Raw genomic sequence first — 25,662 nt, 5'->3', positions numbered from 1 at the left:
CTGTAATGTGCCAACTTGTGCAACTACCTACCGCCGATGAATTCATCGCGTGAAATTTGGTTTTTGATATTTAAACAGCATACATCATCTATGAATTTGTTGAAATTGTCAGAATTCATAGTGCCTAGAAAGGAAAATCGATATTTGCACCCTATGGTAATTAGTTTCCGCTATATACTGGTCGCCTTAATTTTACCTCTGCTGTCAGTCTCTGTGACGACCAAAAATGGATGTGACATCCGTTTACAGGTCCAGACCCGACTTTCAATCCGAACCTTTTCTCCGAGGATGAAGAAGAAGTGTTCCAGGAGCCGCAGGGAAGCTCACGCGGTAGTTTGGAGGCCCAACCGCCGCCAATCGCCCCAATGACCCCGAGGAATTCCCGACTGAACGCGAATCGTCCAAAATCGCAGATTTCCAACCAATTCATAACGTCGGAAGCTCTTTCGCCGGCGCTCGCGCGGGCCGAGAGTTACGAGGACGAATTTTCGTACGTCGATTTGCAGGACATGGTGAGCTTCTGCGAGAACCTCAGAGCCACGTCTGGTAACACGTACAGAACACCGCCGCGACACAACTCGCCGAGATGCTGCGACGTCCCGACGTTACAGTCTCCGAAAAACGCGGTAGCGCCGACGCAGACCTTGATAGCAACCTCAAACCCGAACACGGACTACACGGGTAACATTCAAAGGGTAAAAACAGCGCTGGCTGACCAACAGACGAACATGGCGACGAAAAAGGATATCGAGAACAACAAAATGAATCAAATATCAGACGAGAAGTCGAGCCTGACCTCGAACCCCGGTAGCGTCATCCCCCTCTCGATCCAGGGTGGAGGTAATTTGGGCTCGGGTTCTTGCTCACCGAGTACAATAATCAACGGCTTAAGCAACCCCGTTAACTGTCCCCCGGGACAGTCAATATTCCTGAACGGTTTAAGCGGCATCGGAGGTTCAAGTGGCGCAGTTCTGCAGGCAGCTTCTAACATCCAAAATTCCGGGATTCAGATGAGTCAGATGTCGGTGCATTCTAAGAACAGTCTGAACTTAGCGGGTAGCGTGAACGGCTCCACTGGGCTCGGTTGCTCGAGCGGAAATTTGAACGGCATGCCGACGAATTCGAAGAGTGCTGGGAGTGCGAATGGTCGGTGCAACGGGCCGGGTTCACCGACTTGTTCAGGCCAAGTGCATGTGGCCCAGAGTCAGTGTCCATTGACAACTAGTCAACCGAACGGCGGCCAGCAGAGTTCCAAGAGAAAAGACGCGAAGCCGCAGGGTTGCTGCGGAAAGTCGAGCCCTGGAGGAAACCAGGTGGGAATAGCGCCGGGAAAATCCGAAGAGCTTCGGTATATCGACGAGGAGAATTCCCTCGAGTTGGGCACTGTTCAGTTTCGGACCGTCCATAGAACTCCGACGGTGGTTAGCATCGGACCACTTTGTCTCGCTGACCCGATAGTGAGAAGCTGCAGCGTCGGCTATCTGGACTTGGTCGACGCACAGTTGGTGCCTTGCGAGGTGGCGCTCAGGATGCTACGGAAAGAAGCGCCGAACAAGAGACTGGTGCTCGTTTCTCGGAAGACCAAAAAGAGACGGAAGAACAAACCGCAGACCGAGATCTCACAGCCGAACAGAAAACCTCCGAGGTTGAAAAACTGCGGTAAATCGCGCAGCTTAGACTCCAGCGACATATTTCCGAGTACCGAACAGATCGCCACAGTGCCTCAGCTGCCCGAACACCTAGAAGAGGCTTCGAACCCCGAATCTCCGGAAAGCAAACACGTTGAGGCCGTCGCGGATCTCGTCGAGACCACTCCTCCTACTGAGGCCAATTCTAAACGCGAAAAGGCGGATACTGAGCTCCAAGAAACGCCCGAAGTCATACCTGAAAAGCCCGCCAGATTAGAGGCTTGTCCGTCTCCGGTCAGGTAAGACATTGTCGAAAGAAGGAACAGTCTTGATCATCGTACAGGATGAGAGTGAGATCGTGGAACAAGATCAATCGTTTCCGAGTGTAACGTTTCGACCCAAACTGAAGTCCTCCCGAGTCTTTTACACTATCAACACAAAGAATTTATGATTGAAATAGAAGACGAGTGGCAATTAATGTTTGAGGAACGCTGAGCTGTGTCCTCGTCTAGATTGACAATGTATACCTGTCACATTGAAGGATGTCATGTTAAAAATAAAACCAATAATTCACTATTTTGCACGCTATGAAGGAACCCGCAAAGGTCGCAAGAGGTATTTGGGCAGCTCTATGAAGTGTAGAAATCCGAATCTTACATAGTCGTCCTCTAGTCTTGAACCATGATCATAAGTTTTTTGTGTTGACATAATGAAGGTAAGCCGACCGAAACGTTACACTCAAAATTGTTTCAGCTTATTCCTAGATTGAGTGTCCTTATTCACTCGATGTTCTACTCGACTCTTACTGACCTTTCACATCTCACAGAGGGTCCAGTCCAAGTGGCTCGATCGCTTCTTCGCTGGACGGACTCGCAGCTAGGCTGAGAGATTTCGACGAGAGTCACTCCCTGCCACCACCGTCTCCACGTCTGACTTCAAGGTAAGCGTTCCCCGATCGTGTAACTGCAATTAAAGACGACCACGTCAATTACACTCCGTTTTTCAGGTTGCCCAGAAGTTCACCTAGCAGCCCAGCACCGTCAAAGAAAGGGAAACGACCGGCGTCCGCTTCCCCAATCAGACGAAGGCTTTTGTCCAGTCCTCTGCTGAGCAGACGACCCAGAAAAAGTCGGGGGGAAAGTTCAGACGACGAAGGGTTGCCCCAGGAGGAATCGCCAAGGAATTATCGCAACTTGGAGACCTTCCAGAAGGCCCAACTTCGCCAAAAGGTGATTGGTTTTCGCATTCTCGTCAAGCGTTGACGTGTCGATCGGTTTGGCGTAGCTGGTTTCTCACGCTTGTTACTTGTCTTTTCACGAATCTGAATCTCTTAACGTTTCAGTTGAAACAGCGAGGCGCCGGATCCTCGGGGCATAAATCAGACATTTTCAACAAACGAGAGGAACTGCGGATGCACAACAAGGCTCCGATGTGGAACGAGTCGAGTCAGGTGTACCAACTCGACTTTGGCGGCAGAGTCACTCAAGAGAGTGCAAAAAATTTTCAAATCGAATTTAGGGGCAAGCAGGTACGCGAAAATTTGCGCATCTTTTCGCTGAAGTCAGGCTAATTAAATAAACTAATTTCGTTAGCGTGAAATGTAGGTGAAAACCAATCTTCTGCAAAAATTGTTTGACATGATTTCGAAATCGCGTGCAGAAAAAATAACAATATTTATCGTTTGCTTAGGTGATGCAGTTCGGTAGGATAGACGGTAAAGCCTACACTCTGGACTTCCAATACCCCTTCAGTGCATTGCAGGCCTTCGCCGTGGCACTTGCAAATGTTACACAGCGGCTCAAGTAACCTTCACTCTCCAGTACTTCATTCGATATATGTACGGATCCGGTTACGATTGGCCTCGCATGAATTTTCAGTAAAAAAAGTAAAATTCGACTAACAATAAGTCACACGCTTCTTTATTGCTAGAAACTCGAAAAATTTATTCGCTGCTCGGAGACCATGCATTTTCGTAGTCGCATTATTTTTCAAATAACATCACATGAGACTTACATATAGAATATATCTATAGACAAACGTACGCTGTAAATAAATAACATTTTAAAGGAATGTCGTCATTTCTAGTCGATCGTCGTCATTATTTAGATCAAGATGATCCACGAGCAGTATCGGCAAATTTTTAAATGCTGATTGCACAGTGATATTAGCAGTGATTATTATTTTCATGAGTGTATGGAAAATGATTGTTCTTTTCTCTTAATTTCCTCAACATAAGACGCAGAATTTCTTAGCAATACGTTTTGAACGAATGGCCGAGTACTGTGTGTTTTTGTTTACGCATTTGCAATAGTGTCGATGTGAATGTATATCTACTTGTTGTAATTAAATGTTGCGAGTTTAGAGTATTGTTTAACAAATATTTGCTGTTTACAGGTCTGTGCGAAATTTGGAATACGAGTATTAATATAAATAATAATAACAACTCTACTAAAGTTCGATCGTAGCGCAATTATTTGTTTTTATATTTTGTTCTGTTTTTTAATTTAAGAGGATAATAACTATATCGATAGGTCCGCGTCGGCTACCGGTGCAAAATATCGCAGTTCAACGGAAAAAACGATCATTACTACTGAAAGTATAATTCATTGACCTTAGTAACAAAAATAGGCTGTATTGAGAAATAAACGTTATCTGTCGTGTAACTGAAATGTTAGAACCGTATTTCAACGAAACGTATGAAACGTATGGAAATAGACAAAATCGGATGACAGGCTAGTTCTAGGCATCGGTTAGTTAAAATAAGTGACTCTTAAATTGTTGAACCCCGTTATTTTCTACGCGAAGAATATTTCTCGCTAAACAAGTAGACGAGAGAAGTGAGAGGTTGTGCGAAAAATTACAAAATACTAATATCAAGCTTTATTCCCCTTGTCCCTTGTAATTTTTTTAGAATACCGTGTTTTCAAGCATGAGGTGATAATCCGACATTTAGAAAACGTATTTTGTTGCAAACTCCGAGACAAACTTCGCGTAATTTTCTCATTCTTAGTATTGCTTTGCGTGGATTTTCACCTATGTTTTGTAGAATTTTGTACCATCATATCATAATAACAGAAGTGATGTATAAAAATTGAAAGCAAGCTGCAGCAGTAGATTTCTTTATGCTATATGAGTATTGCTTTAATCGTACCGTCCAGAACGTTTATCTATCATTTCTTCATCATTATTTTAACTACGATGTAACCGCCGGGAAATTTGGCCTCGTTAGTGTCACTGGTTCTGTATTTAAAATTAAAGAAACTAAGATTCGATGGGCATATAAAGTTTTTTTTATCAACAAATTATTACTGCTGTTCGAATAGTGAACGATAATGATTCGGAAAATTCGATGCGTATCCAACACTACGTTTTGTTATTTTCACAGAACAATGGGATATGTTGTAATCTTCGATTTTTCCACACGGTTGATGAAACATATTGATTACTTCCTTCGATAATCGGCATTGTTATGATTACTCTAGTTTTGCTTCAGCAGGAATTTACCATCTCAAGAATATAATACATAAATGTCCGGCCTGAATTTTGTCTAAGATGAAAATAAAAGGACGCCACCCATACCAAAGAAGTAAATAAAACCCTAAAGAAGATGATTGTTAAATATTCTCCGTATTCTTAATAAATAAAAATAACAATAATAACAAAACTAATAAATAAGTCACTAAACAAGTTTAAAAAAAAAAGCCTAAAATGATTAGATCAGTGTTACAGGGCCTACGGAATTTACTTAAATATTGATCGACGCAAAAAATACCGGCGAGTTTTGATCACAAGACACTGGATATGAGCCATAGGCCACCCTATATTAATATAAGTTTAATGTATAAAAACATAAATCAGATTTTAATATAAAAATAAACGATCGTATAAGTAAATGAAGAAATAAATAAATAAATAAATAAATAAATAAATAAAGAAATAAATAAACACTTATACATAGATTGTGCGTTATTAAAGTTATATATACGTAGATCTGTAAAACGATTGGCATTTGTTTGAAGCCTATATTTGTAATGCGTATCAGCGTAAATACTTATTAAATTGTGTCATAGAATTGAGTTGCATGACTGTAAAGCCTTAAGCCGCAAATTCACGTGTGGCCCTATCACAAAACTGCGAGAATACAATAGTAATTATAACAGCACAGGATTGAATTTTATGAAAATGAAGAAAAAAATTCAATCAAGTTTGCAACTACTGTTAACGTGCAATATCAATACTTTAAATAATTTAAATATCAATCTTAACATAGCCATAATCATTTCCGTTCTCACGTATTTCGCATCTGTTCTATCCTATAATGTAACGTATTCAAATGTAAATTTCACGAAGAGCAGGGTAACTTATTCAATATTATTCCCACTAAATCTACGTGTATTTTGATTATCTTTATCTCTATGATATCATAAATTGATACGATACGCATAAGAATTGCGTGCAGATGAAATAGTTTTCGACGAGTGGATAACACGTCGAATCGTTGGAATTATTTACATCGATAAAATGCGAACACGTACACTTCTAAGTAGAAATCATAAACAAGTTCTAATTCACGCAATCAAGTTTTCCATCTATACGTATGCGATCAAATTCAGGTCACATTGATAAGTTGCAGACGAGCCTGCGTAATGCTTGTGAATTAAGACGGAGTCTATCGTGAGTTTGCGCCTTTATTGTGATATAGATTTTTCATTGTTATACAAACGATTCATAGACGGACTCATAGTCAGCGGGGAAAGAAGGAAAGAAGCTGCTTCTCGTCGTGAAAAAAAAAAATGCAGATTAATTTTCAAAATTTCATGAATATATATCGGAGGCTTGGATCCTTTTTGCTCGGCGTTAGCTCAAGTTAGCTTTACATGTATATATTGATTTGTTGTAATCAAGCTTTGGTTGAATTTTTCGTATTTTATAAACGTAATTGTAAGACATACATTATACATTATGCTTAATACTTCGCGGTTATATTATATATGTATATGTATACGTGCATATAAATATACATAAACAAAATGACTGAATACGATATGAGAAAGAATATTATCATTATTATTATTATTATTATTATTATTATTATTATCATTATCATTATGTAATTGAATAATGACGGTATTGTTTTTGTTCATTATATATTGTGCGGCATATATTATTGTTGATTTACTATTTTTCGCCAGGTGTATAATTATTCTGTATATGTGCAATGCAATTTTGTTATACAAGATACATTTAATGAATATAAAATATTTGTAAATAAAAAAAAAAAAAAAAAAAACAGACTCAATGACGAATGATAATATCATTGTGGGTACCTGGAATATTTTTAATCAATTCCTCGTGTACTTCTCCTAGTATTCGTTAGAATTTTTTATTGTCTTCTTAATTACAGAGCTGTGAGACTCGCAATCAGTAGTAAAAAAGGGGGAATGAAAAAACTTGAAGCGATGAACAATCCAGTTTATAGAATTTCAAACTCTGAACGCGTCTGCAATATGCAGTTCATTGATCACCAATGATTTGATACGTTCATCAATTTCTGTCTTTTTTATAAATCAAAAAAGTATATCATTCTGAGTGATACACAGAGTTAAGTTTTGTGGTTCATCGATAAGGCAATTTGAAATTCAGTTTCGGAAAATCTTATAATTTCGCCAAAAAATTTGAAACTCTTGAAAGATCCAAAGTTTACATAATAATTAATAAATATTGTTAAAAATCACTAACACCGATGCATGCGTCAGACGTGTTTGAGATGATGATAATTTTAGTCAGGCTTTACCGACTGAGTCAAAAATCATTTAGATTAACTTTTATCACAGCCTATGCATCACTGAGATGAAAATGCCGCAGATAGCACGATTTTACATGCAACACGGAACAAAAATGTCCAAAAACGTTTTTGCTATATGAAAGAATAATGCAAGAAAATTTATACCTGCAATTAAAAGTAATTGAATGACAGACATGCGTATAATATTCTTATCATTGCGTAAAAGAATAATTGTCTCCGACGATTTTTGTGTTTTTTATTAGATTAAAAACCGCGTTAGCTGTGACTTTTTCGGCCAAAAGATGCACGCAATGTTGCGATAACAGCCAAAACAAGGGAGATTCAACGCTGTCGGTAAAGACTGATTATATCATCTTTCGAATTGGCCCAATCACAAGCCTTGAAAATGCCTCCTCACATGCCTCTACCGGTCAAAAGCTAAAGCTGCCCGATCCGAACTCTCTTAAGTCTGTTCAATAGTCGCGCTAAGTGCGTCAAGTCTATGTTTTAATTTTTTCCCTGTCTATGCTCCAAACCACTTTGCGGTCTAGTCTAACCGTGTAGGCAGGAATTTCACTCAGGGAAGAACAAAGAGCGACTTGCGCGACAAGGAACAAAGTGCGTTCGCCTTAATTGATACGAGTATACACGGACAGCCGGTTCGGCAAAAGTCGTTCTTTTATTGTCGGTGCAGCCGACGTTTTTCTTGTGAGCTGTTAGCGGTCGACGCGTACAATCAGCTGTGGTAAGTGCCAAGTATAGTTGGCGAGCTCCGAAACACCGGGGACATTAATTCCAAGGTAAGGAAATATCAATGAGGAGGAAAAAAAATTTCATAAACTAACGACCCGATGGAATGATTCGTGAAAAATTGAGCATTTCCGTCCTTTTATTTATATACGTAAAATAATGTTGCAATTTCGTTTCCAACATATTTATTTCTTTGTTTGATAAAATCGAGACATCTGGAGTATTATCGGCACAGTAATTTGAATTGTAGGTTAAAAGGACGAAACAAAAATGAATAGTCTAATAGGCGTGGCTTCGAAATAACAATTATTCGGTCAATTTGTCTAGTACATTAAAACGTAACTACTCCAAATTTCAGCTGACACTTTTCATTTCGTATTATCTATTTACTTTGTAGCAAAAACGAGTCTAAATTTTTATTAATTATAACGGTTAGCAAATGAATAATAGTTTGTTTTTTGTTTTTTTTTAAACCCTTGGTTAAGAATCGTATTGATTTTATACGTACGTATAAAAATACGAAAATATGTATCAATTGTACTTTCCTCAGATTTCGTTATTATAATCAGAAATTGGATAGCATATTTACGAGGAAAAGTATAAATTTAGTCTATCATCCTAAAACAAAAACAAAAAAATCGAAAATAAAAAAAACAAAAATGCATATTTCTAACCGTCAACTTGACGTTACTTAATATGAACAAATTTGTAAAAAATAAACCTGTCTTACAGTTGGAAATTTTTGCCTAACTTTAATTTCATTACACTTACCTCTTATTAAAGTTCAGAATTTTGCTCGCCTGTTCACAGAAATAAAGTTTTTTATAGTTGTTAACGATTTTCTTCACTTTTGAGGTAAACGAAATGAGATCAAACTATGCATTACTCAGGTATTATACTGCATTGTCGCTAGCATTATCAGTACAAGGTTGAACTGTTTTTTTTATCTTCCCAAAGTTTTTGACTTCATACTTGATAAGCTATATTAATATTAAAGGGAAAGGCAAATAATATAAAAATGTACGGTCTCTATCTTCAGATTTTTCGTCCAAGTAACCAAATCGCATCAAGTTTAATGCAAATTTATTATAATTCCATAGTTGCTACTTGCAACAGTTGCCAATTCATCACTAGGCATTACGTAGAAGAATTGACTATATTCACCGTTCTTATAATAGAACTTGTTTCTGAAATTTCTAAGATGATACTGTACGCACTTTTCACATCAATATAACGAGGTCGTGAAAAACACGGTAAGTTTTGATACGAAAAACCACGTTGATTATTCCGGAATTTATTACAATCTAATCATCTCGTCATCGCGTTTTACGGCAATTAGAGTTGAAAAATAGTTTTAAAAAATCCGATAAAAAAGGAATCGACTAAAACCGATTACAGTTGAATCGAATTCAATTGGGTCAATCGGTAAAACTTGCATGCTAATCTTATGGCTGCCAATGGAAAATTAATAGGAATTGATAGTTTTCAACGACGAGATCTTCATTTTTATCGGATTGAATGGGATCTAATCGACTTATTATAATATTTCTGCGCAAAAAACGATAGAATACGATAAAAATTGACTAATTCAATGGGCTCATTCGGATAGCCATTCAATAGGAAATATATGAGACAGAAATCATTTAAAAAATATCGATCAGTTTGAATTTTTATTTTTTTTTTTTTTTTTTTAATCAGGGTAGCTACATAGTCACTATACGACTGTAATCGCAAATAATATCTATCACTTCCGAAGTAATTAACGACTTTCTGATAGTTACAGAAAATCGAGGTCGCTTGACCTAGTCCATTTACTTCAACGGTAATTACCCAAAGTGTCCTAATTATTCAGGTACGGAATGACTGGCTTTCCCCCCTTTGAACTCTTCAGAGACTTGCTAAACAGCAGCTTCAAAGACAAAGAGCCGTGGCAAATCGTCACAATTACAACAACGACAGTTCTCGCGACGGTCTGGCTTTGGGAATATTGTTTCGACGATGACGAGAGTAAGAAATTTTCACCATAACCATAGAGCATAAAGTTGAATGTATGAAGTAAATAGCTCCACTCCTTGATTGCCGCAAATGGAGAAAACTTGACAATATCGGGTGAAAGTTATTTAAGGATGATTAAGAAACCTTATTTGCGGCAAGATCACTTTATAATTCTGCAAATAAGCTCGTAGTCGACCTTGTTCACGAGATATATACTGATAAAAGTTTCCACTTGTCACAGATGCATCGTCATTGCTTGGGTGACATTGCAAACAATAAGAAAAAACATTTCTCGACCGTATTCTATCTCTAAATACTAAATATCCCGAAATTTCGAATAGATGTAATCAGTGTCCAATTCAATTCCAGGTCTGTACGATCGGGGAAAAAAGAAATTTTTCAAATTAGCTCGGTATGTACCGTCTATCCGCGATAAAATTGATACCGAATTGGCAGAGATCAATTCGAATTTCGAGAAAGATGCTGCGCACCGGTTGACCGGCGTTCAATGTTTTACGAAGCTACCGGAAAAGGGATGGCGTCAAGAGGAAGTCCTCGCCATGGTTAACAAATGCGTGAATCTCGGTAAGAAGCCACGTTATATGTCTATACGTCGAATGCCAAACGTATAAAACGACGGAGGCTCAACTTGCGCCATTGACAAAAAATATTTCTTCCATCCACTCTATTCAGGAAATTACGACTGGAAATCGGGCAAGGTTTCCGGAACTGTGTATCGAAATGATGAGGAATTGATCGACCTTGTGACGTCTGTTTATGGGGTTGCCTCTTACACGAATCCCTTGCACGCTGACGTGTTTCCCGGGATTTGCAAAATGGAAGCAGAAGTTGTAAAAGCGGCGTGCAATTTGTTTCACGGTGGATCGGAGTCATGCGGAACGGTAGGTGGAAAATTTTCCCGCCGTCGCTGAAACATCGATACTTAATACGTATTAAAATAAAAGAGAAAAACAAAAATAAAAAAAATTAAATAAAAAAAAAAAAGAGACAGCAACGCCATCGGCAGCAGACGTGAAAACGAAACGAATAATGTAGGGTGATCGATAAAACTTTGAAGACAAACCGTTTATTTCTTGAATGATGCTTTGCTTAGATGACCACCGGAGGTACGGAGTCTATATTAATGGCGTGCAAGGCACTGCGAGATTACGCCAAGGATGTCAAAGGTATAAATAAACCGGAAATGGTTGTGCCGACTACAGCCCATTCCGCTTTTGATAAAGCCGCACAATATTTGAAGATCAAGACAATCACGGTTCCGGTAAATCCGAACAGTTTCACCGTCAGCATTGAGTCAATGAGAAAAGCTATTACCAAAAATACAATCATGGTAAGGAAGTTCATTTTCATTACTGCTAGGTTTAATTTGACGACGATTGGTTGAGCCGCGGTTTTATACCCTCATTTCAGCTAGTCGGCTCAGCCCCGAATTTCCCTTACGGTACAATGGATAATATCGAAGCGATATCAAAGCTCGGCGTTGCGTACAACATTCCGGTTCACGTCGACGCGTGTCTCGGAGGATTTTTGATCTGCTTTATGGAAGCTGCCGGATTCTCAATGCCACCGTTTGACTTCGCTTTGCCTGGTGTCGTCAGCATATCGGCCGATACCCACAAGGTGAGCCGGTTCAAGGGATTGCTCTTACTTTTATAATCACTTCAGGATAACGGAAAATCGAGATTTCATCTCAATAAACGCCGGAATTAACCATTGTCAGAGTTTAACGAACGAGTGGTTTTAAGACCGAGGGACAGCCGTGAAATGAGAATTGGTTTTCACTGTTTCAGTACGGATACGCGCCCAAGGGTTCATCGATAGTTTTGTACAGAGAAAAGAAGTACAGACACTATCAATACACGGTAACGACTGATTGGCCGGGTGGCATTTACGGTTCACCAACGGTGAACGGTTCCAGAGCAGGAGGCATAATCGCGGCGTGCTGGGCAACAATGATGTACTTTGGAATGGACGGTTACGTCAAGTCCACCAAGAAAGTGATCGAGACGACGAAGTACATCGAGCAGGAGTAGGTTTCCGATTTTGCGTGACTTTGTTGATCGGGATTGTAGCCTTGAGAAAACCGCTATTCGTTATTACGTTCAGCTTCGAAGCTTAGAGATTGAAGAGATGAATTATTAGCGTGACCCAGTTCGTTACGAACTAGCATTTAAGGAAAGGATTAACTACCGTTTAACCTGCAGGTTGAGGAAGATGGACGGAATTTTCATATTCGGACTGCCTGCCACGTCCGTGATTGCAATCGGTTCGCAACAGTTTCACATCTACAGGCTCTCGGATGCGCTCGGTGCTAAAGGCTGGAATCTTAATCCGTTACAATTTCCCAGCGGTATTCACATATGCGTGACTCATCTTCACACCGAGCCGGGTTTTGCCGATAAATTTTTGGAAGACGTAAGAACGGAATTGGCCGTCATTATGCAGACGCCTGAAGCCCCCGTCGAAGGAAAGGTAATTTACCTTAACCGGTTTACCATTTACTCGTTATCACGTCACTGAAAATGTATGAAAACTGAACGTTTCGTCGTTTATTTTCAGCTCGCCATGTACGGCATGAGCCAGAGTATCCCGGACCGAAGCGTCATCGGTGAATTCACCCGATTTTTCTTGGACTCAATGTACTACATACCGAGTGACGAAGTCGAGATCAAAGCTAACGGAAAGCCTCCGGGATCGTAAGGAGAAGATGAAAATCGAAATACGTTACGATGCTGCGAATACAAAGATTATCGTTGTGTGACGGCGTGATAGAATTATTTTTTTTTTTTTTTACGAATCCGTCAGTTTTAGCTTACCGAACTTTTTTTTACTCTATCCCAACGGTGAAAACTTAAGAATCCAGTACAAGCAATGGCACATTTAAATAAACTTACAATCACGCGTGTGTATAAAACATGCGAACGCGTTACCTATAAGTTTCAATAGCAAGAATATACATTATTATGTAATTATCAGCGGTTTGAGCTCATATTTGCTATTCCTCAAATTCTTCCGTGTATTATTTTACAATAGAAAATATTCTCAAACTACAATATTGTACATAGTGTTACTTTTTGTATGTAACATAAATTAAACTTTGTTCAATTTTAAATAATGCCTCTGTCGTCTGGTTTTTCATGACCCTCGAATTGTTTCTTGCAAAAATGAGATTATAACGAACAAACATGTTCGATTCGAAGTTTCAGCTTCAAAAAATAGCGAAAAATTATTGATCAGTTTTCACGACGAATTTTGTACCTTCGTCGACACTTGGTTTAACATTTACCGACGAAATTGTTTCTACCAACGCAACGTGTTCAAGTTGAGAGCTAGAGGGAGCTTTATGCACGATTATTGGAACAAAAGTGTATCTCTGCTCTGTTGGCAAAATCAATTATTTCAATCATTCGGTTATTCAGATCTTCATTCCCTGATAAAAGAAAACCGAACCACCATCAAACTCATAGAAAAAGTTATGATCATAAATAACCAATGAGAGACGAGAAAAATATTTGTTATTTAGTTACATATCCTAGAATAATGTCGACACATGTCAGCAAGTGAGCTGGAAGAAAAATTTGCCGCACTTTGATATTGCTGTAGAAATATTTTGGTAAAATAAAACGTCGATATATATATATTTTTTTTCAATTTCTGTACGATCGTAATTTCAATCATATTTCAAATAAGAACTCGTGTCAACGAGAAAATGATTCTCTTGTTTAAGAACCCACACAGTCATCTTTGTATTCTACAAAAAAAAGAAAGTTTTTCATAAGAATATTCGAAGGCACCAGCCGTTCCCGATGTTCACGATTGAACTTTGAACTAAGAGTTTGTAAAACCAATGGAATTCCGAGATCATTCCCAATCGCTGGAATACTTTAATGCCATTAATAATCTCAAGTAAGCGTACGATCGATATAATACGGGAAGCGATGCTATGGTGCAAATACCGGCGCGTTTTTACACTTGGGACGAGCTTCACGTTCACCAGTAAATATGTATAATATAGTAATAATTTATAGGGGGTATTCTTGGAATATTTCAATACATATTCCGATGAACAACTATGCCTCCTGCATACTATCGTAGAACTTCACAATATCTGGAGCCAAGAACTTTGATGAAAGTTTCTAATTCTAACGAAGATTCGGTATTCGATTTTTTAACGAGATTTTGTTCATTTTGCCCATCTACGACAATGCGAACAAAACTGTACATACATTAACGGTTTTACTCTCGGGCAATTAAATCTTTTTACAAAATAACTCTACACCCATAAACTGACGTAAAATGAATAGTAACTTTTTACGAAAAAACCATTGGAACTGGAGCCAATTTTTTAAATGTATCATATTCATTTGAAAAAACACGCTCTCGAGATATATTTCCCGTGGGCTATATAGATGCGGGAATGCATAATCCATAAATAGAATATTTGTAAACTTCAGAGAGAATGTAAAAGTATCACAGAAATGAAAGCAACAAATTAGGCAAGGGACAAAGTCAGCTTTTTCATTGTTCTCTTTTCCGCTTCCACTTTTCATTTCTTCCCTAAGTCTGCTCCGACTGTTTGTTCACTTATTTCTGTGTAAATACGTTGCCTTAGGTCACGTAATAACGAGACGAATGCTCGACATTCCACAAAAACAAACCGTACGCGACTGGCGGAAATGTTTTAGAACTTTTTACGGAGGTAAGATTTCAAGTATCCGAGAAAGAATTCACGCGCTGCACATCACGGCATTTTAATAATACCTGCATAATGCTTCGGCGAATGAAAACGAGCCGCTCTTCGTCACTATTCTACACTATCAATAAATCCGCAACTCCAAGTTTTAATATACTAAGCTTATTCAGTCTATTATTATTATTATTATTATTATTTTATTCTCAAACTATCCGTGAAATTTACGACTTAAGTTAGAAATGTTTTTTTTTTTATTGTACGCATCAAATCGACGGTATTTTACTTACAGCAACTAATTCCATCATCGGCATTCCAACTTTTAGCTACAACCCTGGAATTTAGAATTGAAATACTTTCTGGGAGTTGTCGTCGCCGTATCCGTGTGCGTAAAGTGTTCTCCATTTGTGAGTAACTCTTTAATTAAGAGAAAGACCGCGTCTGTACTTTTAGACCGACCGACTTGGAGCAGAAGAATGAAGCGGATGCGTACGTCTGTACGAGACTCCGAATTCCAATTTTATTTGTATTGTTTCAGTTATATTTTTCAAACAAGTCGTTTCTCTTTTCTTGTATTCTGGATTCTTCGATGGATGTTTTCTGTCGCCGTCAGCTTGCAGCGAAAGAACCACATCTCATTGGAGAGATTGGAATTTTTAAAACGTCCATATATGTATACAGATGGTCACGATCAGATTTGCCTGATTCTTCATCAGATTAATCCTCACTCCCAAATACTAATTGCGCCTAGTAAATTCCTTCGTTGTACGAGGGATGCGTAGTAAGTGAAATCTCTCGGGGAAAAAATGGTAAATTTCACCCAAATTCGCAACGGGTGAATACTAAAACATCCCTGACAGCAAACCTCTCTACTCGGAGTAAATATACAGGTGAACTGTCGGAAATAATTTGTGCACCCAAATGTTGAAGTTGTCGACTCCACCGACATGTTGGTGTCAAACTCGACAGGATTTTCAAAGTCAGATTTTTCATGCCATATTGTGTTGACGTCAATTCTCCGAAATTTAGCGTTATGAGTTCTGGCAAATTTTGAAAATATTTTTAAACTCTAGCACAATAATCGAAGTGTCAAAGGACTTTTAAATACTGGGAAATATTAATTTTTCTTTGTTCTATCACGACGTCGGAAATGTGAAGTTTTCAATCTAATTGAAGGTAATTGCAAGTCATGTTCACGCATAATTATCGTTAGAAAAACGAATTTTCTTACATTTTGAAAAATGATATGTAATTCATTAACACAGTGCTAAGAATTTGAACAGGAATCATTTTGTTCCAACATCTCGTGCAATATGGATGAAACGATGTGTTCCGTAGAATGAAGAAAAAGATAAATTTTCTTTTACGAAATCTGTAGAAGATCCACGTAAGATCTTTATCAAGGTTCCACTGATTTTTCCGCCGTAATTTTCCCACTACGTTTACACAAATTCGTTCACACCGTTCGGAGTTAATCTCGTAGATGTGTATAATTAGAATTTGATTATAAATATTAATCTCGCTGTGTACAATTGAAATAAAGTAACAACCAACTATATCAATCAATTGAATATTCACCTTGTTGAATTGAATAATCAGTTTGAAAATCTATGGAGCAAAGCCAGATTACATCAGATCAGGCGGTCGTCTCGCCTTAAAATTTACCCTCCATAAGCTTAGGGTGATTTAATTTGTATAAATAATTTCAGCGATGATATTACGTGAGAAAAACACCCGCCACGAATATATAATAGCCAAGAAATAGGATATGTCTGGACTGTAAGGTATTAGTTTCGTAAGAGATGAATTAAATAAGACACTAAAGCCTTGAAATCCCCACTGCAGCGTGTTTCTAATTTGAAAACTGCCCGACTGGGCGATTCTTCATACTTCAAACTTTTTACTCCTCGGCAGACAAATGGGAAGAAAGTAAGTATAGGTTGGTATGTAAAAAGTTATCGCTGGTGATCGATAAAAGGGGTTTTTGTTTTCAGCGTGTGCACTTGCTGGGCGGAGCGCGTGGCAATTTTACTGCGATTATTCATTCGCCGGTTGAGTTAACTACCCAAGTCGTAATTTTGGTTTCAACAGCCCTGCAAAGTCGAGTCTAATTAACAGATTAATTAACGTACGGAATATCAAGTGGGCGAGGGTCTCCCGTTTCCGGGATGCCAATTTACTTTCCCAATTGCTCTAAGCTCCCGCGATTAATGGTTGTTCTCTGTCTCGGATAATCATCGGCATTGCACGCGCACGAACCTTGGCCACTGAAATATTTTTACGATGCGACACGCCGCCTTCCTCAAAAGTCCTCAGTACAGTTTAACGAAGAATCGCAAAGCTCTGCAATCAACCCTTCCACCTGCCCCGCTTTAATTACCGTCCACGCCAATTAGGGCACGACCCAATCTTCACTACAGCTCAAGGTTTCAAACTAAAATTACGTTTTCTTTTTAAAATATGAAACACGTGACTTTCAGATTAATTAACTCTGAGCGAAAAATATGCCGTTATATATATATGCGCAAGGCTGTCGGTTTTACCGAACAGCATTCCCAAGTAGCGTGTCTACTGTTTCAGACTTGTTTCCGACGATACGGCCATCGAGTAACGGCAGTACGCAGCTTTCGTCAATCTTCTTGAGAGATTGAAGTGCGAACCAATGGTTAAAGCACATCGGACAATTGTATACGTAAAAAGCGACTCTGAGTGTTCATTTTGTGAAAAAAAAAAATCGCTCTCGGTCTTGTTATTACAACCGATGTAACAATATTAGAGTTTACGTTACTGGCAATTCGTCCTTTTTTTCTCCCTCTTTCTTTCAAGAAAGGCACTTTTGACATTTCGTTTACTTACCGCCGATTCAAGGTGTACACATTAAGGGTGAATGTAATTCATTTACCGACAAAAGCTCAATTTACGGGAGGTTTCGTGGTGATAAACGAAGAATAATATTATCACGTTGTGTATCAGAGCTGCGCTGGAGTTTCTTCGTCGACCGTAAGATACGTTTTTTGATTATTTTCGTTGTAGAACTCCTACCGAGTAATATACTTCCGTTGAGAAATAATAAATCATCCGTATACTGATACACATACCTATATACTTTTATATATATATATTTTATATATATATACACCGACACGCGCAAAGGGCTCGAAAAATGTCTGGGCTTGATAATATTAAGTTTTATATTTTTATTTTTTACGTTCTGCAGACAGTCTTTGAACATCTTCCGTGAGGAAAATTTTCTTCCGCGCGGAAATTACGCCGGTTGTATCACACCTCCGAAACGTATCGGCGACGTACATATGCGCGGAACTTGATTCAATATTCTATAAACTAACAGAGTATCGGTTTTCAGTAACGCGTAGGTTTGTACATACATGGGTAGAATATATGCCATATGCCGTAAATCAATGCAACGCGTGAACACTCGCGAACGTCTCGTGTCGTGATATAATCCAATACCTACCTATAAATTTATTTCAATCTTTCTTCGAAATTTCTCAAGAGATTTATCTGCCACTAACAGAATATGCTGTGCGAATAAAGATCGATTTTTATTAACTGAAATTGTTCCGAACTTCAGACTAATTACACGATTTTTTTTTTTTTTTCAACTCAATCATTTCTCTGAATACTCTGAATTTTCAAATTTCGTACAATTAATATTTTCGAAGATACGCTGTTTCGAAGAAGACAATCCATGATCAAATCGTGTTTAAAGATGATAAGATAATGGTTATTCGTTTCTGTCGAGACTTTGTTTCAGCATTTGTTACGTTGTCCCTGAATCATCTGAATAACTCGGAAAAGTCTGCATTATACCCATCAAATTTCTTAGAATTTCAAATCGATCTTACAGAAAAATTTCATTCGCCAAGTATATAAATTTAGCTTCGATGACTGAGTATATTTTCAGTTTACGTTGATAAATTTCGATGTCACAAGTATCACAGGTAAGTGAGTTTGAAAGTGAGAAATATAAGGAATAAATTTTTTTCTAATATGATGTATTTTGGGCCTTGGATGCCATTTAGCCTTGGTCCAAACCTGAATTTTATGCTAATCCACATGCAAAGAAAGTACTCGTGAAAGGTAGAATTTGTGCGAAGAACAAATTGGTGGTAAAGCTCAATTTGAATAGTTTATAATACCGAACTTGAACCTTTTCCGAATCGGCTTATCCGTCGTCGTTTTAATAACAGCGAATGAAACCCCGTTCCACTTGATTCTAGTGGTCGTTTTCACCTCATGGCTAATACCTACGCCCACGCGGCTCAGGAACCGGATGAGAGTGGGTGGTGAACCCTGAATTTCCAATAATCGAAGAGAAGTTGAGGTTTCAGTTCCAAGATTCCGAATCAAATCAAAGGAAATCCGTCGCTCTGACCGTTCTCCGAATATGTCGCGTTCGTATTGTGCCTGGAGAATGGCCGAAAAGTGAATTCTATAAACCATTGGCGCATTGTGTACGATCATTTATATTGAATTAAAGATTTTTTTCCCTTAGTCGCGAATTAATTGATTTTTTGGTTGCAGATACCAAACTGATAACAGCTCTGAGATATATATCAGGACGAATTTTCCCGCACGCAACGCGCCTCGGTAAAATTTGTGAGATCGAACGCGGGTTCATAAATTCCATCATGAAATGAATATGCATTTAAATGTCTTTTTTTTTTTTTTTGCTCGTATTCAACAGATCGTTGAATCAGGTCGTACAACCTGTTGCGGTTTTTTCACCGATATTTGAGTAATTCTCAGCATGACTATATGAAATGCTGACGATGTACTTTTCGCGAAAAAAGATAATGCAATACGGAGCGTTAGAATTTGAATTTGATAAAAAGTGCAGATGACAGGATTATAATATCCGTTCTCGATCTGTACAATGTTCAAAATTTATACACCGTAAGGATGCTGTACCCGTGAAATTTGAGTCTGTTTGATATCAGATAATAATGTCGATAAATCTAACGGCAAAATTTTTGAAAACAATTCTTGCTTGAAACGAGTTTCAACACCGTCATAAAAGAAGAATAAATCAGAACCACGTAAAAAAGTTTAACAAAAGTCAGATTCTCGACATGTGGTGAAGTTTATGAATCGGAAAAAATGACGGTGTTTTCACGGTATTAGATTGTCGAAAGAAATTCAAAAATGCCAAAAAGAAATGAGTGAAACTGACGATGAGCTTCGCCTTGTGAAGACGAACGTACGAATTGGCAGTGAAGAAGAATAATGGAGAAATTGTCCTGCAGCCGGCGGCATTGTCGCGTCTATTAGATTTATTGAATGATAGCCTCGATGCAAGTTTAATGCAATTCATTCCCAGTTAGTAACACTGTGCGATTCATAAGCGTCGACGTTAACCGAATTATGCAGTTGATGAAATTACGACTGCGCTACGGTAATTTTAATTCTTGAAACAATTCCGCATTATATCACAATCTTGTAACCTCGCTATTTTCTCATTAAAATTCCTTCAACTTTCCACAGAATAGTTTACAAGCGACGCTCACCTCGTCGTGACGCAGCTACCACACCGGACTTTTTAACCGGCTAAAAGTCGTGTCAAACAATTAGAAATACTTCGAGATAACTAATGAATTTTAATACTAGACAGTCCTGCGTTGAGTACCTTATTACATACACCTATGATGCTTAATGCGCTACTAAGATCTCTGTGATAATATAAATGTAGACAATACGCGAATTACAAACAAAGGTTTAAATAACAGGACACAATATAATAGAATTAATAATAGAACACAACAAAAAACACGATGTGTTTCAGTGAATTTGTCGAAAATAATCTTCCGAATAAAATGAGCTATCGTAGAGTGAAGCCTAACGGATTCGCTAGATTTTTCATAATCTTCGAGCTATTCAATGTAAAGCATCGACATCCAAGCTTTTGTTTATACTTACAGTATTTTCTACTTCTGTATTTTTTTTAAAGAGATATTCGCAGTTTACGGATACAATAATTTGTCAAATATACAATCCACGACTATATTGTAACAAAGTTATTGAAAAGCATGGATTTGTGGTCAGGAAACCTCGTCATGCGAAATACGAAATCTATAATTACTATTGTTATTACAACCGTTACGGCAAGCAAAAGATTTCAAAATTAAATTCTGACGCTAAAGAATTTCAATTCCCTTAGTCAATATCTTGAGAATGCTTATCATCAAATTTTTACGCGGAATAAGAATTTAATTTGCAAGGCATTCGCAATGAATGTATGTATACACACATACATATATACACGTTACGATGCGTGACTGCTAAAATTCGTGTCTTTGCGGGCGTCGAGACAAGGTGTCGGTTTCACGTTTGCGTGTGCACGCGATAGTTGTATAAGGTATCATTTTTCCAGGAGTCAAATAGTCTAATGCTCGGTGTAATAGAAAGCTTTACCTTTAGCTTAAGCTTTCCCGGTTAGCTTAATTTTTCCCTATTTTTATGTGTACCCGACATTGATCGACGCAGGATGTACATTTCAGATCGATAAGCCGCTCGTCGAAATACGATAGCTAATAGAATATAAAATATAAATTGTTAATAATTTTTTTGTCACGTGTACTCGTATTTAATTCTTTCAATAATACATTCTGAATCATGAATTTGAAAGAAAGTACAGAATGCCGATACCTTTTGGATTTATTGTACCTGAAGCCAAAGAATTTACCCTTGCAAGATATTCAACGTAAGGTTATTAATATGATAAAAGAGGGAAGAGAATTGAAAGAAATTCCAGTAATCCATTTTTATGAATGAATTCGTTACACAGAAGTTAGATATAATCGTCTGTCTTTTGCTGGACGAATTAAAGACGTGGGACTTTCGCGGTTAAAAAGACCAGAGGCTCAATTTTCAACTCATGCATTCATAGCGTGAATTGAGATTATATCGGGAGACACAATTATCTACCGAAAAATAAAGTTCAATACTAACTTCAAAGTTTCGTTTTCATCACATTCGTTGAACACAGCCTTTGAGCTTTTCAATCCGCGCTACGAAGTATCGAGTTGATTACATCAAATTCAGAGAGTCATACATACCAGGAAAAGAATTGAGCCGGTTATATTTTTCTACGAAATTTCGTGTTGCGAACTTGAACAGCTATTGAAAATTTTGTTCTCTTCACCGGAAATCCAAATATAATATCACTCTTTGGCGCGAGTTGTGAATGGACATTAGACACACAAGCGCTGGCCGAATAAACAGGCCTTTGCTTATCTTGATCCGCGAATCTTGTACCAAGGCGGTCTGAATACTTTCTTTCAGAAGCCGCGGATGTCACGACGTTCACACTGCCATGCGTCGTAGCACCGCGGCGCGTTCGGCGTCGCGACGCGGAATTCGAACCTCCGGCAGTACCGTCGAGACGGGCGTCCCGTCCACGCGTCCTCCGTAATAAACCTTTCCTTCGGCTCACCTTTGCTTCTGTAGCTTTGTACCGGCGCCTCAAAGTTAAGGAAAACAGATTGGAAAAGTCAGACTCAAGTCATCCCATTACGGTGAGTCTCTGACTTTAGATTTTAATTCGCTTAAATTATATGCCTACGTAGTTTATCGAATTCGAAAGGCGCGAAAAAAATTTGAAAGTGCGTCTGTATAGAAGAATATAAGCAATTAGAACCAAGAACCTTAACCATTTTTACAAAATTTTTTCGACTATTCTGATTTTAGTTAGATCAACTGAAAACAAGAATATTTAGAACGTGAAAATTGGGGTAATGAAAAAAAAGTTTTATAGACTGTTTGCGCTTAGAGGGAAGTTTAGCTGACCTGAGAATCGGTAGGGAATCCAATTTTCCAAAGTTTCCAATCGATGGAGGAAAAGAAGACAAGCCCTTGGGCCATTTTATTGTATAAGATATCGAATCGCTAATAGCTCGTATTTGTATGTTTCTCCGGCAACCGAGTTTTGCAACTTTTATCTGAGGATTCGTAAGCACGAGTTTACGAAACTCTTATCTTCTTATACTCTATACGTACGAATACACAGTGAGGGTAATAAAAGCTACGAGAAGAATTTAAAAGAGCTGTCAAGTGGCTAATGGATATAGTCCAACTTTTCTCAATAGTTGACGGTGCCACCTAAATTCTGTGAAAATATATTCATACGACCCAGCGGTGAACGATAAAAAGAATATACGTTAAGAAAAACATAAAATATGAGCAAAAATTTCACCAAATGATCATACATTTTTCTCAGCTCAGCGGATCACGTTGTCGGCACGTTCAAGTATTTCCGAACGTAACCCGCGGGTCAGTTTATCGGGTCAATCTTATCTCGCTACTGTTGGAGGCTGCGGCATGAAAAGAATTTGTCAACTCGTTGGCATAAATTTATATCAACCCGACAAAGAAACGGGAGGAAATGAGACATTAGGTGAAAATGAAGGCAATTATTTCGCAACTTGAGCCGCGTATCTGCCCGTTATTGAGCAAATCTATCCTCTTATTCATCGCACAATGCGGCCTCTCTGTACGTACGTTACACGGAGGCTTAAATTACGTTCAAAAACGTATCGTCGCCGTTCAAAATCGCCAATCGTATTCCGAGGGAAGATATTTTCAGTCTCGGAGCCTGACGACTGTTCGCCGAATGAGAATCACTCGTGTGTTGAAGCAATTTTTCAACTCACTTATTGTTCGTGCAGGTTGAAAGGTGAAAAGTGCGGTTTAAAAGAGTAGGGAGAATAATGAAACAAAAAAATGTGGACAATGTTTGTCGAAACGAACCCGCGATACAACGATCACGCAAAGAGAGGAGCATTACCCACGTACATATGCTTTTAACGTAACTCTACGTAATAAACGCAATGAATTCCCCTGGCTCTCGGAGCATAAAATATACCCTCGTATCACGCCTCGAAACCGAAACTCAACGTAGGTTTTTTCCTGCCCCGTGAGCCTATCGCCTCAACATGGATCGGAGATGGTGTTTCATTGAGCTGGGTAAATCCAACCACTTGACAGTTAACGAAGCGCAGGGTAACGCCAGTCGATACGATTTTTGTGCCCGAGTAAGGCACAGTTTGATTTCATTTCCTTCGCCTCAAAAATGAACAAAATCGTTATTATACTTGCCGAACAGTTTGCTTTAGTGATCGGAACAGCAATATATATCAAATAGTTGTATATATATTAGTTATATTTTCAAGATATAAACCAACTGTCTGTGATAGTTTGAATGATGTACGAAAAAACTTGTTGACCGTAAGATAGATTTCTTTTTACAAAAATGTACAAAAAACCAAGCACCCTGCGTAGACAGTTGAAAGCATAGTTTTTTCCTTTTCTATTTTTCGTCTTACGATTATATTATACTATGATACTTATTGGTATCAGTAACAAAGTTTAAGTGAACATCGAGTACCTTTGCCTTTTTTTTTGAAGCGTAAAAATCGTAACCCATGCGTACAAAAAAAAAAACAATTTCAGTTTTTCGATCGGTGTTATGGAACAGCCGTAGACTGTTACCGTCATCCGCTTCGAACTCTGATTGCATTTGAGAGGATATTTTGAATCGCGATATATGTAGGTGGGGTAAATTAGGGATCGCGGTTTTCCGAATATCATCTTCCTCGACGGGTGAAACACGCGGGATGGCAATTAGCCGATTTAATTGTGGGAACGAAATCGCTGCGGTGCCGAACCCGACCTCATATATACATATATATACATACGGGGGGTATATGTATATATACGGGGTATATACACACTTGGCAAAAAGATCGTTAAAGAAAATGGATCAACTAATGACTCGCCTTATCTATGTACACCTTCATTCCTTTTTGTGATTCAATTTGCCGCTGATGAGCCTTGGCAATGAGTGAAGGGGTCTAATTTTCGCTTCTGCTTCGCCGAACGGTGCGGATATCCGATGTCAGGGGTAAAGCATCGTTAATCTATCCCGAATGTAATGTTTGTTTCAATTATAGGGGTAACAAAGGGTGATGTTTCTAATGTAATTGGAATGTTCAGGGTGCAGCCTTCGCTATGAGATATACATATCTGTCTATACTAGGGTGTTTGAAACAACTCTTTTTTTTTCCTTCCAAACAGGTTCAAACTTACCATCTAGGTATGAAAATACGCCCGTTATTAAAATTTGATCTCTAAATATTAACATTAAAAGGTTGCGCATCGCACTTTCCTATTTTCTATAAGAATAACATGGTTTTTGGTCCTTCTGATTTTGTTAACTAGCTACCGATACTTTTACAGAATATTCTCAGACATATTTTTGTAGAGAATTGAACGCCCCTCAAAAAAGATCTGTTACTATTTTGTGATGAATTCCAATCGTTCAAAAGTTATCTAAGGTCAATGTTCAACTCTCTACAAACATGTGTCTATAAATTTTTTGTATGAAGCATCGTTAGCTAGTTATAAAAATCAGAAGGAGCAAATACCATTTATCATATAATAATATTATATATAAACACTATGTTATTCTTATGGAAAATAGAAAAGCGCGATGCGCGACCTCTTAATGTTAAAATTGAGAGCTCACATTTTAACGCGCCTATTATTTTACCTGAATGGAACTTCTGGACCTGTTTGGAGAAGAAAAAAAATTTTCTTAGTTTTTTTTTTTTTTTTAACGCATCGATATATAGATACAATCAAGTGTTTTGTTCAATTTTGGATACATCCTCACTTTTAAATTACACACACTAGAAATTTAGAAAATTTTTCCACGTGGTTTTGGGGCAACAAGATCTGTCAAATTCGAAAAAAGAAATAGTTTTAAGAACTTCTAC

The 25,662-nt window shown here is 38.1% G+C and overlaps 3 protein-coding genes and 1 long non-coding RNA gene across 12 annotated transcripts in view; 3 read left to right on the top strand and 1 right to left on the bottom strand.

Annotated features, from left to right (window-relative positions):
* Window positions 1-4,889, top strand: part of LOC124300894 (tubby-related protein 4) — a 49,006-nt gene extending 44,117 nt beyond the window's left edge. For 4 of the 7 annotated variants that reach the window (XM_046755382.1, XM_046755379.1, XM_046755383.1 and 1 more), the window contains 5 exons: window positions 250-1,927; window positions 2,455-2,568; window positions 2,635-2,857; window positions 2,971-3,156; window positions 3,318-4,889. In XM_046755382.1, coding sequence (XP_046611338.1) covers window positions 250-1,927; window positions 2,455-2,568; window positions 2,635-2,857; window positions 2,971-3,156; window positions 3,318-3,434 — 2,318 coding nt within the window. In that variant the 3' untranslated portion in view covers window positions 3,435-4,889. The remainder of the gene's footprint in view (window positions 1-249; window positions 1,928-2,454; window positions 2,569-2,634; window positions 2,858-2,970; window positions 3,157-3,317) is intronic. The other 3 variants (XR_006907355.1, XM_046755380.1, XM_046755381.1) reach the window with 3 other exon arrangements.
* Window positions 1-25,662, bottom strand: part of LOC124300902 (uncharacterized) — a 96,265-nt gene that overhangs the window by 6,158 nt on the left and 64,445 nt on the right. Inside the window, exon 4 of the long non-coding RNA XR_006907361.1 lies at window positions 2,439-2,591. This is a non-coding gene — a long non-coding RNA (uncharacterized LOC124300902). The remainder of the gene's footprint in view (window positions 1-2,438; window positions 2,592-25,662) is intronic.
* On the top strand, window positions 7,933-13,817 carry LOC124300895 (sphingosine-1-phosphate lyase). Its single transcript, XM_046755386.1, has 9 exons — window positions 7,933-8,213; window positions 10,016-10,170; window positions 10,528-10,743; window positions 10,852-11,060; window positions 11,273-11,509; window positions 11,590-11,799; window positions 11,970-12,208; window positions 12,384-12,651; window positions 12,739-13,817. The coding sequence occupies exons 2-9, from the start codon at window positions 10,023-10,025 to the stop codon at window positions 12,877-12,879; spliced, it is 1,668 nt and encodes a 555-aa protein (XP_046611342.1). The 5' UTR covers window positions 7,933-8,213; window positions 10,016-10,022; the 3' UTR covers window positions 12,880-13,817.
* Window positions 22,273-25,662, top strand: part of LOC124300896 (tachykinin-like peptides receptor 99D) — a 128,959-nt gene continuing 125,569 nt past the window's right edge. For 2 of the 3 annotated variants that reach the window (XR_006907356.1, XM_046755387.1), the window contains exon 1: window positions 22,273-22,404. The gene's annotated coding sequence lies outside the window, so the exon portion shown is untranslated. The remainder of the gene's footprint in view (window positions 22,405-25,662) is intronic. The other variant, XR_006907357.1, reaches the window with a different exon arrangement.

This window comes from Neodiprion virginianus, chromosome 3, assembly GCF_021901495.1.
Source record: "Neodiprion virginianus isolate iyNeoVirg1 chromosome 3, iyNeoVirg1.1, whole genome shotgun sequence".
NCBI lineage: Eukaryota > Metazoa > Arthropoda > Insecta > Hymenoptera > Diprionidae > Neodiprion > Neodiprion virginianus.
The sequence above is the reverse complement of the archived record's forward strand: the minus strand, read 5'-3'. Positions and strand labels throughout refer to the sequence as shown.

What these genes read in the sequence shown, in the direction of transcription:
- LOC124300895 (XM_046755386.1), top strand. Translation starts at nt 10,023, where the DNA reads ATGACTGGCTTTCCCCCCTTTGAACTCTTCAGAGACTTGCTAAACAGC. An exon ending in TATCGGCCGATACCCACAAG is followed by an intron (nt 11,800 to 11,969) that starts GTGAGCCGGTTC and finishes TCACTGTTTCAG; the next exon opens with TACGGATACGCGCCCAAGGG. An exon ending in AAGCCCCCGTCGAAGGAAAG is followed by an intron (nt 12,652 to 12,738) that starts GTAATTTACCTT and finishes GTTTATTTTCAG; the next exon opens with CTCGCCATGTACGGCATGAG.